Raw genomic sequence first — 14860 nt, forward strand, 5'->3', positions numbered from 1 at the left:
CTTTGAAGTCTCTCAGCCCCACTCACCTCACAGAGTGTTTGTTGTGGGGGAGGAAGGGAAAGGAGAATGTTAGCTGCTTTGAGACTCCTTAAAGGGAGTGAAAGCCGGGATATCAAATCCAAACTCTTCTTCTTCTTCTTCTTGATGAGGCCTCAGACACACCACATGGGATCTTTTATTTGCCAAAGGGGAATGCAAGGAGAACAACCAGGGTAATCAACCAGCCCAAAAATGAAAGTTCAAGGCTTTATTACCAAATCAAGTATTACACAATTTAGAACTTTTTATCACTAGTGAAGAGAAGTCCTGAGAGAAGGGAATAGAAACTGGAATGAAGAAATTATCCTACAAAGGCAGACTACCATTTAAAAGATGGGTTATAAATAAACTGTGAGGAGAATCAGAACTTACAGGGTTAAACAGTTCTGTGTGAGGTCTCACATTCTGAGGCGTGGTTATGTTCACATATGGGAATCTTTCTTTGTGTGTGAGCTTCCTTTTGTTTTTGGCTGAGAGACGAAAGGATGTCCGCTCTCTCGCCAGGCTGATTTATGATGTTTTTCTTCTCATTAAAGGCTGTTGGAGATTAGCAAGAAGCCTGCATTCAGTCTGATTTATTATCCACACACAAGGCAACACTTTCTACCGCTGCAGAACTCTGCTAAGGACTTTGCTAAGAGAGCTCAAGTTTTTTCTATCGGCACAGGTGTCCATCGGCACAGGGGAAGCGTGTCGAGCGCCATCTTATCTCACATAAACACACCCCAAGGATCCAGACTAGCAATCCTTTTAAAATCACTCTATGCACCTATTTCATAAGCACTGATGTCTGTAATAAACATTAACTTGCTAGATTGCCAAGTACACAGATTGGCCCTTGCTATATTGGCCCAAGTACACAGTGCTTCTGCACTGTCAACTTACAAAAACTTTTTTAGTAAGCCTTTTTCATTAAATTAACTGTTTGAACCAAATTAAAATTTGCCATGACCTGTAGACCAACTACAGCTTGAGTATCAAAGTCTACAATTTACCAGACATCTGCAACCTTTCTCAATAGTAAGTTATTGATCTGGCATTTGAATGTTGAAGTGGTTCAGGTACAAGGCTTTGCTGGTTTATAAGACATTGCCCTAGCTGTGCCCCCAGGACAATTTTAAAAGTCACATACTTGAGATCATTCATGAGAAGAACCACACACCAGTCGTGTAGATTGAACCTGAGGTCTTCTAAATACAACGGACATGCATTACTATTGAGCTATGACTATTGAGCTGTCCTCCTAAGGACAGAAACTAAGGAGGCAGTGCTGGTCAAATTCTTCACCATCTTCTTTTAATGAGCAGTGCCATAAAATGAGTCTCCTCAGCGAGAGATTGCGCATATCCGGTAGGGCTGGGGGGATAACGTAAGACCTGACCGATGGTCAAGGCTTAATGTCACGCCTTTTGGAGGCTGGAAAGTGAACTTCTGAAGTAGGGCAGTGAAGAAAAGAAAAAGCTCAGTCCTGGCCAACTGCTCTCCAAGACAAGCTCGCTTTCCTAAAAGGGAAGGAGAGACGGGGGGGGGGGGGGAGAGAGAGAGAGAGAGAGAGAGAGAGACTATGTTAGTAGAGTTTACATCTTCATAGCAATCTCCCTAAATATGAATACAGACATGAATATACACACAAAACAGCCATTATTTGATATTTACAGTGCAGTCTCCAACCAACCCATGTGTACAAAAAGACTTATAAAGGGAAAATGTCCAAAAATATTCATATATTAGAGAAAGGAACATGCAAAGATTCATTATATTAGAGGAACTGTTTACAAACTTGTGTAAATGACTCACAGCGAGCTTTAAAAATGTGTCAATAAGAAAAACATGCACTTAAATGGGTTTTCTTTTCTACTGCAGATTGCTGCTGAAATGTGGATAATTGAATTTAAGATTGGAAAAATGAAGGAAACCAAAGTTGACAGATCCATCCATCCCTAACCTTACAGCTTCCCTCTCACATTTCAAAGATGTGGAGATTTATTTATTTATTTATTTATTTATTTATTTATTTATTTCATAAAATTATAGAAAACATCATAAAAACCAACTATCATCCAGTTAATATCCAGTTAACTGGCTTAACCCAAAACTCTGCATTCACTTTGACCCCCCCCCCAAAAAAAAAAAGATCTTAAAAATGTTTCAGAAAAATTCATCAATCTTTAGGAACTCAGGATGGAATTTGTGTTTTTGTTTTTTGGAGAAAGGGCCACATTATTCTAACTGAAAACATTTGGCATAGAACAGGCAATAAAAAATAAGTCAGTCAGTTGATCAATCAATCAAACAAACAAACAAACAAACAAACAAACAAACTGTTGGAGGGACCAAGCAGTGGGAAGAACCAGACCACAATGTAGACATAATGTCACACACACACACACACCACAGTGAGGGTAAGTTGAGGTGCTGGGACAGGAGACAGAGAGTAAGGTTAAGGCGTGTGGGAGAAAAAGAGCAATGCTAGAAGCTGGAAGGAGGGAAGGACAGCAAGCTGAAAGGATGAGGAGGGTAGGGCAAAAGCAATCCACCTACAGGGAAACAGATCCCTTTCCCCCATAAGTGGCTTACTTTCTGAGCTGCATGGTGAGAAGCAGGTACCGTATTTTTTGCTCCGTAAGACACACTTTTTTCTTCCTAAAAAGTAAGGGGAAATGTCTGTGCGTCTTATGGAGTGAATGTGTGGTCCCAGGTGCCGAATTCCCCAGGGGCGAAAAGCAGATTGTGCTTTGTTTTTTGAAAGAGGGAAGTGGGTATTAAAACAAAGCCGCTGATCATTTGCTGATCAGGGAGAGAGATAAGGCATGCTAGAGATAAAGGATGCTGCCTGGGAGGGGAGAGGTAAAGACAGCAAACTTGCAAAGGGGGAAAACAGGAAGACCAAAGCAATAAGGAGAGAAATTAGAAGAAAAGGAGGAGCAAAAAACTGCTCCACCTAAGGAAAAGACACTAGGGCAAACAAGTGGAAAGGGAATGTTGAAAGGAAACAGCTGATTGGTGGGATTGGAAGAAAGATAAGGGATGCTAGCGGAGGCTGCCTAGGAGGGGGGAGGTAAAAGCCCATGGATCCTCAGGATTTTTACCTCGGTCACCCCAAATTCACCATCAGATCACATAGCATGTCCATGGCTACAGCCTGCACCAAAATCACGCACCCACTGTTTCCTGGGGCTGCAATTGTGCAAAAATGTTGTTACAAAGCGTCTTATGGTCAGGTGCGTGTTATGGAACGAAAAATACGGTGCTTTTCTCTTGGTGCAGAGAGGAAAACAACTGTGAACATGGAGAGGGAAGCTTGCACACATAATGTTTCTCATATTCCCTGAGGGGAAGGAAACCCTGTAAACCAGGGGTCAGCAACCTAAGGCCCATGGGCTGGAAGTGGCTCGCAGAGGTTGTTTGACTGGCCCACGAGCCGCCCCTGAAATGAGCTGCCCGCTCGCACACTGTGCTAAACCAGAGCAGAACTGTGCAGGGACTCGCTTCCGCAGCACCATGAACAGATGCCGAAAATTGCACCTGCACAGATGCAGACACCGAAAATCGCAGGTGCTCCATGCCCCGGCCCACGGAGGTATCTCTGCAGGACCGTTCTGGCCCAGGCAAGATAAACCTTGCTGACCGCTGCTGTAAACAATACGCCCTAGCCCTCAAGGACTGTCTGAGCCACCTATGGCACTCATTAAAGATCTCAGTAAACACCCCCTCAAAAATCCACACTTTGCTGGGGTGGGAGTGGGGAGTCATGTCAAAACTATTTTTGTGTACACCACAGCCCCAAGTGCAGCCATTTTGTGATTGGTGCCCATAGCACTTTCTTAAATGCCAAATGTACTCACTGGTCCAAAAAAGTTGGTGACCCTTAAATGCACAATACAGTTAGTAATATACCCAGCTCTCAGTAAGTAAGTCGTCATCATATAGGCCCTGTTGCAATTCGGGTGAGCAGCTCCTCAACTTTTGTTACCTGCAGAGAATGGCAGGAATGCTTCCCTTTTCCAGAACTGACCATTCTTTAGGAAATGGCCAGGATTAAACTCATTGGGTGTTTCCCACTCATCCTTGTCAAACAGCACAGAGGTCAAATTGGTGACCAATATGGTTCCCTGCCAAAGGAGAAGCAGAGAAGAAAGTAGATGAAAATGACAAGGCGCTCTCAAGTATTCTCTTTGAAATACAGCAGTACTAAACCTGTATCTCCTGACAGAGAAAGGAAATGTTCTGAATGCAGTATTTACTTCTCATTATTAAGTAATTCATTCAAAGATTTCCTACAAAAGCACAGTTCCAATATAGATTTTAAAAGACATTCAAAGCCTGCTGAACTAATAAAATTCAAGGTTAGCAACACCAGATACTGGCTAATTTCTGACAGACTAGCTACCCATTCAGACTGAGACTGGTACAACTCTGTATTTAGACCAGAGGTTACCAACATGGTGCCCTCCAGATGTTTGGGGGGAAAGCCTCATCATCCCTGCCTGTTGGTCATGCTGGCAGGAACTGATGGCGGTTGGAGTCCAACAACATTTGGATGGCACCATGTTGGCCTAAAATAAATAAATAAATAAATAAATAAATAAATAAATAAATAAATAAATAAATAAATAAATTATAACCTGCACATCTGGCTGGGTCTCCTTAGCCAATTTGGGCAGTTCCCAACAGAATATTAAAAACACAATAAAACATCAAACATTAAAAGCTTGTGCTCTTTACTGGAAGAGCAAAAACAAACAAGAAGAGCTTTATGTTCTTAACATTTACTTTGGGCACATGAAACCCAGCCAGTGTAGTGTCCTTAGTTGTTATCCGGGGCACATTCAGTGGCACAATGCTGCTCATCCTTTGAACTTCATGAACAACCGCATTGGTATAGGGCATGCTGTCCTTGTCACCTATCGCTGGCTGGCGAGACTGGCCAATCACAGAATCTATTTCCGCTTGGACTCTGGCTGTAAATGAAGAAGATTAGCTTCAATACAATAAGAACAGACAAAAACTGAGAGCTGAAGATCTCTAGTTGGAATGGTCCATCTACTGCCTAAATAGAATTGCTTTGACTGCACCGTTTATTGCAGCTTGCCAGAAGGAAAGTCCACCCCTTTCCCCTTCTGCACTGTTCTGTGGCCTCTCACAACCTCCTTGAAGCAATTTCAGGGTGTGTGAGAGAGTAGTACAGGGAGAGGAGTGGAGGGAAGCCTTTTTGCACAAGTGGAAGTCCATGCTCACAGGTTCTGCTGACAGGACTCCCTCAGTGAATCCTGTCCAAATAATAACAAAAATAAAATAAAATAAAATAAAATAAAAATAATAGAAGATTTATTTAAATCCTGCCCATCTGACTGGTTTGCCCTAGCCACTCTAGGCAGCTTCCAGCAAATTATAAAACCACAGCAAAACATCACACATTAAAAACAGTTAAAGTACATAAAGCAGTTCCATATACAAAAACAGTTACATATTAATAATTATATATGCATATGATATAACACTTAAAAGAACATCAGCTCATACATATAATCAATTCAGATCAAATGCAAAACAGCTAGCAACTGAGTTAACAATCTTCATTTAGAAGTCATGTTGAAAGAGGTACATTTTATGGTCAACTACTTGCTAAACGAAGTGTTGTGAAAGACACCTATGATATTAACTGGCTTCAGTGTGGCATAAATCACATTATGATTCAGGAAGCAAAGCTTGAGGACATTTTTGTAAGGGATGCTATGGTTCGCATTTGAATTTCTTTGAAGTCCATACTTAACCTGAAACTGTTCTTAACCTGAAGCACCACTTTAGCTAATGGGGCCTCCCTCTGCTGCCGTGCCACTGGAGCACAATTTCTGTTCTCATCCTGAAGCAAAGTTCTTAACCTGAGGTACTATTTCTTGGTTAGCAGAGTCTGTAACCTGAAGCGTATGTAACCTGAAGTGTATGTAACCCGAGGTACCACTGTATATAGTTTTCACTCAGGTCCACGTCAGTTACTTTAGGCGGGAAACCCTGGGTTGTTGTTGCTACAATATTGACAGCCGGCTGCCTATAAAAGCAGGCTGGCTGAGCTGTTTGTTCCAGCTTACAAATAAAGAGCTGCTTTGGAGAAATCGCTGCGTCGTCTGCTATGTCTACCCACTATTCAACACTGGCGATGAGGAAATGGAATCATAATTTGAATTCCATCCTATGTATCTCCTTTCTGTATTTGCTTGAGTTGATTCAACAAAATAAATTAATCAGTTTATATAATAACATATTAATACGAGTAGACCTACTGCATTTTTGAATCACTCCAGAAAATATCCGGAGGCAGACCACAGAACATCATTCATACAACCTAGCTCCCATTCTAATTTTGAATCCCTAAGAGAACAAAAACATTTCCACATTTTGCTATGAAATTACCTTATTGTAGTTACTATTGAACCTATAGCTTACACTAGAGGCAAGGATTCATGGAATCATAGAATTGTAGAATTGGAAGGGACTCCAAGGGTCATGTATTCCAACCCCTGCAATACAGGAATCACAGCTAAAGAATCCTTGGTAGATGGTCATCCAAGAGAGTCCACCACCTTCTGAGGTAGCCCATTCCAATGTCTGAAAGCTCCTCCTAATATTTGAATCCACTAGTTCAGGTCTTACCCTCTGCAGTAACAGAAAACAAACTTGCTCCATCTTCCGCATAAGAGCCCTTCAGAGATTAGAAGATAGCTATCATATGTCCTCTCATACCCAACTCCCTCAACCGTCTCTCAGATGGCTTGGTTCCAGACCCTTGATCATCTGTGTCACCCTCCTCTACACACATTCCAGCATATCAATAGCCTTCTCAAACTGTGGTGCCCAGAACTGAAATCAGTAGTCCAGTTGGAGTCTGACCAAGGCAGAACACAGTGGTTCTATTACTTCACTTGATCTTATACTGCTGTTGATGCAACCTAGAATTGCATTAGGGTTTCTTTTTCTTTTTCTTTTGCTGCTACTGCATCACACTGTTGATTCATGTTAAGACTCCCAGATCCTTTTCACAAGTTCTGCTGTCAAGCCAGATATCTCCCATCCTATATCTGTGTATCTGGCATAGTAACATACCAACACGGCATTGGGAGCTCATCCAAAATAGGGAACAGTGGAATTCAGCTTTTGTTTCCTGGGGGTACTCAAAGGTACGAACCACCAGCAATTTTTTAACGGATATGTTAAAAGTGTGGCACTTATTGTAACAACTCCATGGTGCGTACTGGCACCTTTTTTTCTAGAAACAAAGTACTGATGCTATTCAATGTTAATCATACTCATGGAAAACAAATTGAACTTAATAGCCTATAGGTTACATCCCTTAATTGCAGTAGATTTATTCCAAACCCAAAGTAATCAAAGACAAGTAAGCAAATGATGGCTCTACCTTGAATTTCCGGGAAAATGGCCATGTAAAGCAAGGCCCAGCGCAGGGTTGTAGAAGATGTTTCTGTTCCAGTAAGAAAGAGATCCAGTGTTGATTGTAGGAGGTTGTCTTTATGAAAACTGGAAGCAGCATCCTCCTTAAAACAAAGAAAATGCACCAAAGGGTTCATCTGTCATTAAAAACACCATCCCAGTTTCAGTCCTATATATCAAGTGATGACAATGAGTGAGATTCATGAGCTCTATTCCTGACAAGTGTCCTGGATCTAGCACAGCCAAGTCAACAGCCCTGTGAATCTAGTGGATTTCAGGACAAGTGGTGGTGGGTCACCCCTGGATACACATTATTTCATATTCATGTATATGCACTTGTACACACATGCACCCACACCTCTTTGGCTGCTTTCATACAGAGCCAATGAAAAACAGGGTAAGTTCTGGTCCTTTAGATTTTGTCCCTGCTTTCTATTACTGCTACTACACAAACTATACCTTTTGTTTCTTACCGTGGCTATTTGATTTAGATAGGCATCTATGAAATCTTTGGGTGCAGATGGGTTCCGGTCTTCTTCGTGTTTTTCAATGATTTCTCTCACAAAGGATTTCAGTTGTCCCCAGTTTTTAAGAACAGTCTGATGGGGCCCTGGCAAGTGCTTCATGAGAGCGGGAAATGCATTGTACATCTGAGGAAACAAATACTAACATCAGATTTGTTCGGGGAAAGCCCTCTCATAACAGTTGAAGATCATGCTACTATCAAAGGGGGTAGCAATCCATGTGATGCCTTCCCATGAAGATGGCTACCTGCTTGACAAATGCACACTCCTTGCCTGATATCAGGAAAATGGTGCCAATGTAGTTTTCTCATTTGGTGATGCCTATCTGCATAGGGGGCCTTGCACAGATTCTAACTGGTAAGAGGGGAGTGTGGAATTAACCCATGTATGTCATTTGGGATTGCATCACGGTGTTCATTGCAAGACATGCTCTGGATCTTAAATCCAGTTTATGAACATGCCCTACCTTTGGTATTTTAATACATAATGTGAAGACAAGACAAGATGTCAAGGGGATATAAGATGGTGTGTGATGCCTGAATGACAAGACAAATGGGGAAAAGAAATCAGAACATAAAGAAACATGAGGGCCAAAAGCAAATCAATGAACAGTCAACAAAAATGTGGGAGTGTGCCTGGGACCAGAAGACCTACCTGAGTCCACATACATCCCTGAAGATACATTATCTCATCAAGGAAGAGCAATAATTTCTGGAAATTGCTGTCATGGTAATCAAAGCGGTCCCCAAAAGTGATAGAACAAATGATATTTGAAACAGCATTATTAATCTGAAGTTTAGGGTCAAATGGCTGCCCTGGAGAGAGAGAGAGAGAGAGAGAGAGAGAGAGAGAGAGAGAGAGGAGAGAAATGAAGAAGGAGTAAGACTGCTTATGGCTTCCATGTAACAAAAACAGAAGGAAGTGGGTGGGTGGGTCTGGACAGAGTATGGGGGGGGCACAGCAGATGTTCTTCAGATAGAGGATGTCTAGACGGCACAGTGGATGAATTTTATACTTAGGGGAACATGCTAAGAAAAACTGCACAGCTATAGGTATAAGCTTTCTAGCACATTGTTCTGTGAGATTTTATATCTATGTTGTTTTGAGGTTATGGGTGCTAGCCCTCTTGAATCCCTGGAGGCAGCAAGCGTTAAAACATAAGGCAGGCTAGCTGTCTCATGAGGTGATCACTTGGGGGAAAGGCCCCTCCATCAGACTGCAGTGAGAGAGTCTAGGGTAGACTTTGCAGGGATGTGACCTAGAAGTAAAAGAGCAAGCTGGAGAGTTTCAGAGCACAGTGTTTGATTTCTGTTTGAATCCAAGGCTTGTGGCTATGGGAGAAATAAGACCCACAATGGATATACCCCTGGGCTGAGTTTTACATTGATGCCCATCTAAAGCAAAGCTGCATTTGCACAAAGCAGCACTTGAAAGCTTCATACCATGACCAATGTAACCTTTCATAGGAAATAGGCTTTTTTGACTGTTTCGCACCTTTCTCAGCTTCAATAGCTTCCTTTAGGTATTGGCTCTCTTCCTGTATTCGTTCTTCTAAAGTCCTTTTACCCAAACCAAAGTTTCTGAGCATTGATATGGCAAATTTTCTCTGTTGTTTCCAGGTGAGACCATTAGAGGAGACCACTCCTAGAGGGGAAGAAATAACAAGTGCATATCACAAGGAAGAACATTTAACATTTAATTATAACATGGGCTATTTGCTTTAGGTTATTCTGCTTGCCTGTTTGTGTTGCTTTGGAAAGACTGAAGCAGGGTGGTTGTTTTTATTTGATTGCCGTTAGTTCTGCTGCTGTCTGATTATTGTCTGTGGGTTGGTTTGTTTTTGTTTTTTACTGTTTGGGTTGCTTTTTGGAATACAGTTGACCCACCAATTATGTGGTAGTTTGGTTCTGGGGGTCTGTGTGCAAAGGCAAATTCTAGGAATCCCAAGAGCCAACACCACCCCACAAAGTGGGGGGCTACCCACTGGGCTGTAGGAAGGAGCCCCAAGGGCTTCCTTGGGCCCCCTGATACCTCCCCCAAGCCTGGTAAGCAAGGAAAGCCGACTGGGTGTGTAGGTGGAGGAAAAAAGAATAAATGGTAAGTGGAAATGGCAAATTTACTTATTTATTCTACCCCACCCCACCCTGCATAATGTTGCTGGCTCCCTGTACTAACTTTATGCTGTCCTTTGAAAGTTTTTGGGAACTCTGATAGAAAGGCAGCATATGTTTAGAAATACACAAAATGAAGTAAATATATAGGAACACGTAAAGCAGTCAATATATATATATATATATATTTTACAAATGTCCCTTCTCCATTGAAGCCCTTTAGGCCACTCTGGCATTCATTTTCTGGATTAATGGTACCTGTTTATATGGCCTTGATTATTTAATGATAATTCTGTTTTTCTCTCCATTTATTTTTGGCTTTTTGATTAGATGGGAACCTTCACCAGGAAATGATGGGATTATGCTGTTATACCAAATGATGATACGGAAGCGCATTTCTGAGCTAGAAATAAATAAATAAATTTAAACAATTGGCCGTAATTTAAAGTAACTCACCCAATCCCCTAGTGATTTCCTTGGAAAGAGGATCAACTGGACGATCTATGAAGTTTTCACCCTGATGGACAAGAGCTTCTTTCACCAGATGCAATCCATTCACAATCACGATCCATATTTTCCCAACCTGAATGCTGAAGACATTGCCATATTTTTCAGCCAGCTAAAAGGAGAGGAATAATGCAAGAGAGAACAAAATATCTCTATATAGTCTACATTGATATTCTATATTAATTTACCTTTTTGATGTTTATAGAATGCCAATACTGTATGGAACAAGCAGAATTGGTTGCAATCAAATACGTACAGTGGGGCAGCAGAGATGTCAAAAGTGTTTCCTGGGCCCAGTTCACTGTGCATGAACAGACCCCCTTCATTCTCCGCCTGCAATCTACTGACAAGAGCTGCTGCTTCTGCACATATATTAATTTAGCCTAGCTACCACACAGAGATCATAGAACCAAAGAAATGTAGAGTTGGAGGGGACCCTGAGGATTATCTATTCCAACCCTCTGCAATGCAGGTATATGCAGCTGTTCCATATGGGGATCAAATCTGCAACCTTGGCTTTCTCAGGATCATGCTCTAATGTTGCAAAGATAAAAGGGGGCGGGTAGAATAATGTACAACATAACATGTGAACAGAACTACAATCCTTATCCTAAAGTACATGGGACATAGAGAACACCACAATATTCCTCCCTTCTTTTTGTAAGGGAGTTAATTCTGAGCAAAACCTTTTCAAGCCAGTCAATTATGTTTTATTCTATAAAGGCTGCACACTAAGGGAGTGGAGGAAATAATGTAAACACAAGAAAAATGCTTTATGTACTCAAGTGTCCTCCATCCATCCATCCAGCAGCAGCAGCAACAAGAAGCTTCAACTGTTTTGTTTATAACTTCCTTTAGAAATGTCTGATTTATTTCAAAAAGACAGCTTGGGGTCCCTGCTGGCTTGGAGTCCTGTACATAGGTACCCCCTGTAGCCCTCTAGAGTTATTACCTTGGTTCTGGCAAAATACAGGAGAGGATGAGGGAGGAATTGGTGGTTGTTGTTTTTTCACCCAGTGCTGAAATGACTTCAAAGCAATTCATTACAATCTATTGCAGCCAAACACTATGGCCCCTCTGGAATTTGTCACATGAGCACACACACATACAAACAAATTTGTAAATCTGTCTGTGCTTTCCTACCCAGAGCTTAAATACATGACTTTTCACATATATGCAGTACTGCACAGCAACAGATGCAGGCCTGGGCAATAAACAAACAAAGAGTCATATTCTGAAGAGGTGATGACTTTGTTCCACATGTTAAATTTCTGAAAGAGAGGGAATATTAGGTGGTGGGGTGAAGGACAAGACTTGTGGGGAGCTACCTCTCCCCCACCCTCCTCTTTCAAATATCATGCAGATAACTATGTTCAGAACTGGTGTTTCTGGGCTACACTGACAGAAAACTACTTGTTCCTAGAGCCTTGGAAGCTGTTGATGTCTGAGAGATAGGGCTCAGTGATCCTAGGCTGGGAACTGGAAGCAGCTACATGAAAGCCTTGCTCCTCCTCAGGGGTGGAATGAAGAGAGGGAGCAAGGAGAAAAAAGGAAAGGAAAGAAGCGAAAGACGTTTTTCTCCAGTCCAGCTGGCAATGCCTTTCCCGTAGAAGTGTGGGTGAGCATTTGGAGAGGATCCCTAACATGGCAGGGAGAGGGAGTGCAGCAAATACAGGACACACTGTGTCCAGTATTGAGGACGTCACATTTTACATTGAAATACAGGGTGATCTTGCATTACACAGGATAGGTAGCAACCCTATACCCGTCTGTCAGCAACTCCAAGGGATAGCCAATGTGTTTTGGACCACAACTCTCATGAAACCCAGTGAAGATGGGCAGCGGTGGGGGATGATGGGAGTTGCAATCCACAAATTCTGGCAAGCGCATTAGCAGCCCTGGAAATACATGGTCTGAAGATAAAGCAACAGGAGAAGAAAGCTTAAGGATGCTAATTATTCTGATTTCATGGCATCACTCGTGGTTTTTGCTAATCCATCAAAACAGTGCACGAGACAAAAACAGAACAGGACACACAAACACAAGCTCCCGTAACATTAAAGCAAATTCAAAAATAAAACAACAATTTCATCACATAATTACTGGCTTACAATCTAAACAAAATTATCTTGTAGGAATATAAATACATGTTGGGTTGCTGTTGGATTTCAGTTGGTAACTGATTCTCGAGAGCTGGAGTTGCAACACTAAAATCCCACTTTCTAATACAGGACAAACACACCTCTGTGAATTCACTGCTAATATTAACCATAGCAAGCTTCTTAATATTTGTTTTCCTTAGAAGTATCTGTCCATTTTATCTTCTTGCTATTTTCTTTAAAAACACGCTGTTCCTTAATTTAGACCTGAGGTTTGGGACTGAGTTCGTGAGCAAGGTAAGAGATACCCTGACCTATAGCCCACCTGAACTCACACACTGCACCTGCGAAGCTGCTTGGCATTGTATGATCTACTTGAGCATAAGGGTCAAATACAAGGAAAGCAAACTGACCTCTGGACCAAGGAACTGGACAGAACTCATTACCTTACTCATGCAAATATGTGGCTCATAGCTCTGGACTTTTTTTCCCCCCTGCCCAGAGCTAGAGGTAAAAGGTCGAAGTGGTGGAAATAACCTGCTAAGAAAATAGAATCATGCAAACAACCATCCTACATTTTATGGCAGGTGTGGACACAGGCTTGTTACCAATGACTGTTAGGCAAAATAGATCCCCCAGATTCAGAGGCCATACACATCTGGATGGAACAAACCACAGGAGATGCATTTGCCTTCATGCCCCAGCTGTGGGCTGCTCAGAGACCTCTGGCTGCCTACTCTTGGAATTAGGATGCTAGACTAGGGCATCTAAGCCTCATTTTCCAGTGAGGTTTCTATGCTCCTTTCCACTGCAACGTCACCTGTTTTCTCATCATCTGGTTCATTCCTTCATTCTTACCTTCTGTGCTGCCAAATGTGGGTCCTTTGCACCAAAATGTGGTATATTACCCAGCAAGGGAAGAGGCCTGGGCCCTGGGGGGAAATCCCTTGGGCGAATCCTTTTCTTGTAATCAGCAAGAAGTAGAAATGCTGCCAGAAACACCAGAACGATTTGCAGGGACAAGGCCTCCCAGAGGACAGAGAGCAACTGGAGCAGCATCTTGGAACCTTTCAAGCCTTCCTTTGTCAGAGCAGACTGTTTTCTGTTGGGAGAACAGAAATCTGATCCCAGGAAAGCAGTCACACCTCTCCTCCAGGCTAGGGCTCCTCTGAGAAACAGGAGTATGCAATCCGTACATTGTTGTACATCGCACCCACAAAGAGATAGAAGTGAGATGGCCTAATGAGTAACTCTTCTTAGACAGGAGAGGGAAGGTAGCTTTCTGAATCAGAACATTTCCTTCTTGTTTTCACTTTTATTAAAAACGAATATATTCTATTAATTTTTCCACAGGAAATAAACTTTACTTAAAATTCCATAAGCAACAACAATAGCAGTTAGTCTGTCATTTCTTGGAAAAAAGCATAATAGCGCCTTAAAGTTGGAACCACTATTTAAAACACGTTTATGATGCATATTAAAGTCTCTAACCAATACAGTTACTGTAGGCGTTTCTGTGGGTCTGGGTTGGTTCATAGAATCTTAGAGAATCTTAGAATCTTAGAGTTGGAAGGGAACCAAGGGTCATCTAGTGAAACCCCCGATCAATCGTCTCGTCTCATACAGGAGAAGAGTGGATCCCAGGTGTTACAAAAAAAAGATTCTGAGGGTCTGGGGAGTGTGTCTTGATTGATCATCTCATCTCATATAGGATAGATATTACAAAAAAAAAAAAAAAAGATGAAGGACTCATCTTGCCTCCGGCTGCTCAGACCCAACAAGTTAAATTTCACTTGTTTTGAAGAGTAAAGATTAGTATCTTAGCTGACATTTGTAGAAGAATTATCTGCAAGTGCAAATCGATACTAGCGCTTTGATATTTCAGATCAGAACAGGTTCAGCAACTCTGTCCTCTTGGTAAATAGTCAGAGGAATCATCTTGCTTGCCTTCTGTTCAATACTGCATAGATTAGAAACAGTCTTAGGCTGGATCATTTGAGGAAGATTGTAACTAGCAGAACCATATGAGGACTGCCTAGTAGCCTACTCCATTTTCTAGAGTGGTAATAGTCCATTATATAGGGGAAAGAAGCATATTGGGTCTTAATCAGGTAGGCGACAGCGATATCTGGGA

At 41.9% G+C, this 14860-nt stretch overlaps 1 protein-coding gene across 2 annotated transcripts; it reads right to left on the reverse strand.

Moving 5' to 3' along the window:
• Positions 1-1063: 1063 nt before the first annotated feature.
• Positions 1064-13888, reverse strand: LOC307219145 (cytochrome P450 2J4-like). 2 transcript variants are annotated; one of them, XM_079982144.1, is made up of 9 exons: positions 13585-13888; positions 10577-10739; positions 9504-9653; positions 8664-8824; positions 7959-8135; positions 7454-7589; positions 4813-5000; positions 4013-4151; positions 1064-1541 (listed from the first exon to the last, which is right to left on the reverse strand). In XM_079982144.1, exons 1-9 carry the CDS (start codon positions 13783-13785, stop codon positions 1366-1368), a joined length of 1491 nt encoding a protein of 496 aa, XP_079838270.1. In that variant the 5' UTR covers positions 13786-13888; the 3' UTR covers positions 1064-1365. The 2 variants fall into 2 exon arrangements, with proteins under 2 accessions (XP_079838270.1, XP_079838271.1); XM_079982145.1 differs by lacking the exon at positions 9504-9653.
• Positions 13889-14860: the final 972 nt, after the last annotated feature.

Source organism: Podarcis cretensis, assembly GCF_951804945.1.
Source record: "Podarcis cretensis genome assembly, chromosome: 6".
Lineage (NCBI taxonomy): Eukaryota > Metazoa > Chordata > Lepidosauria > Squamata > Lacertidae > Podarcis > Podarcis cretensis.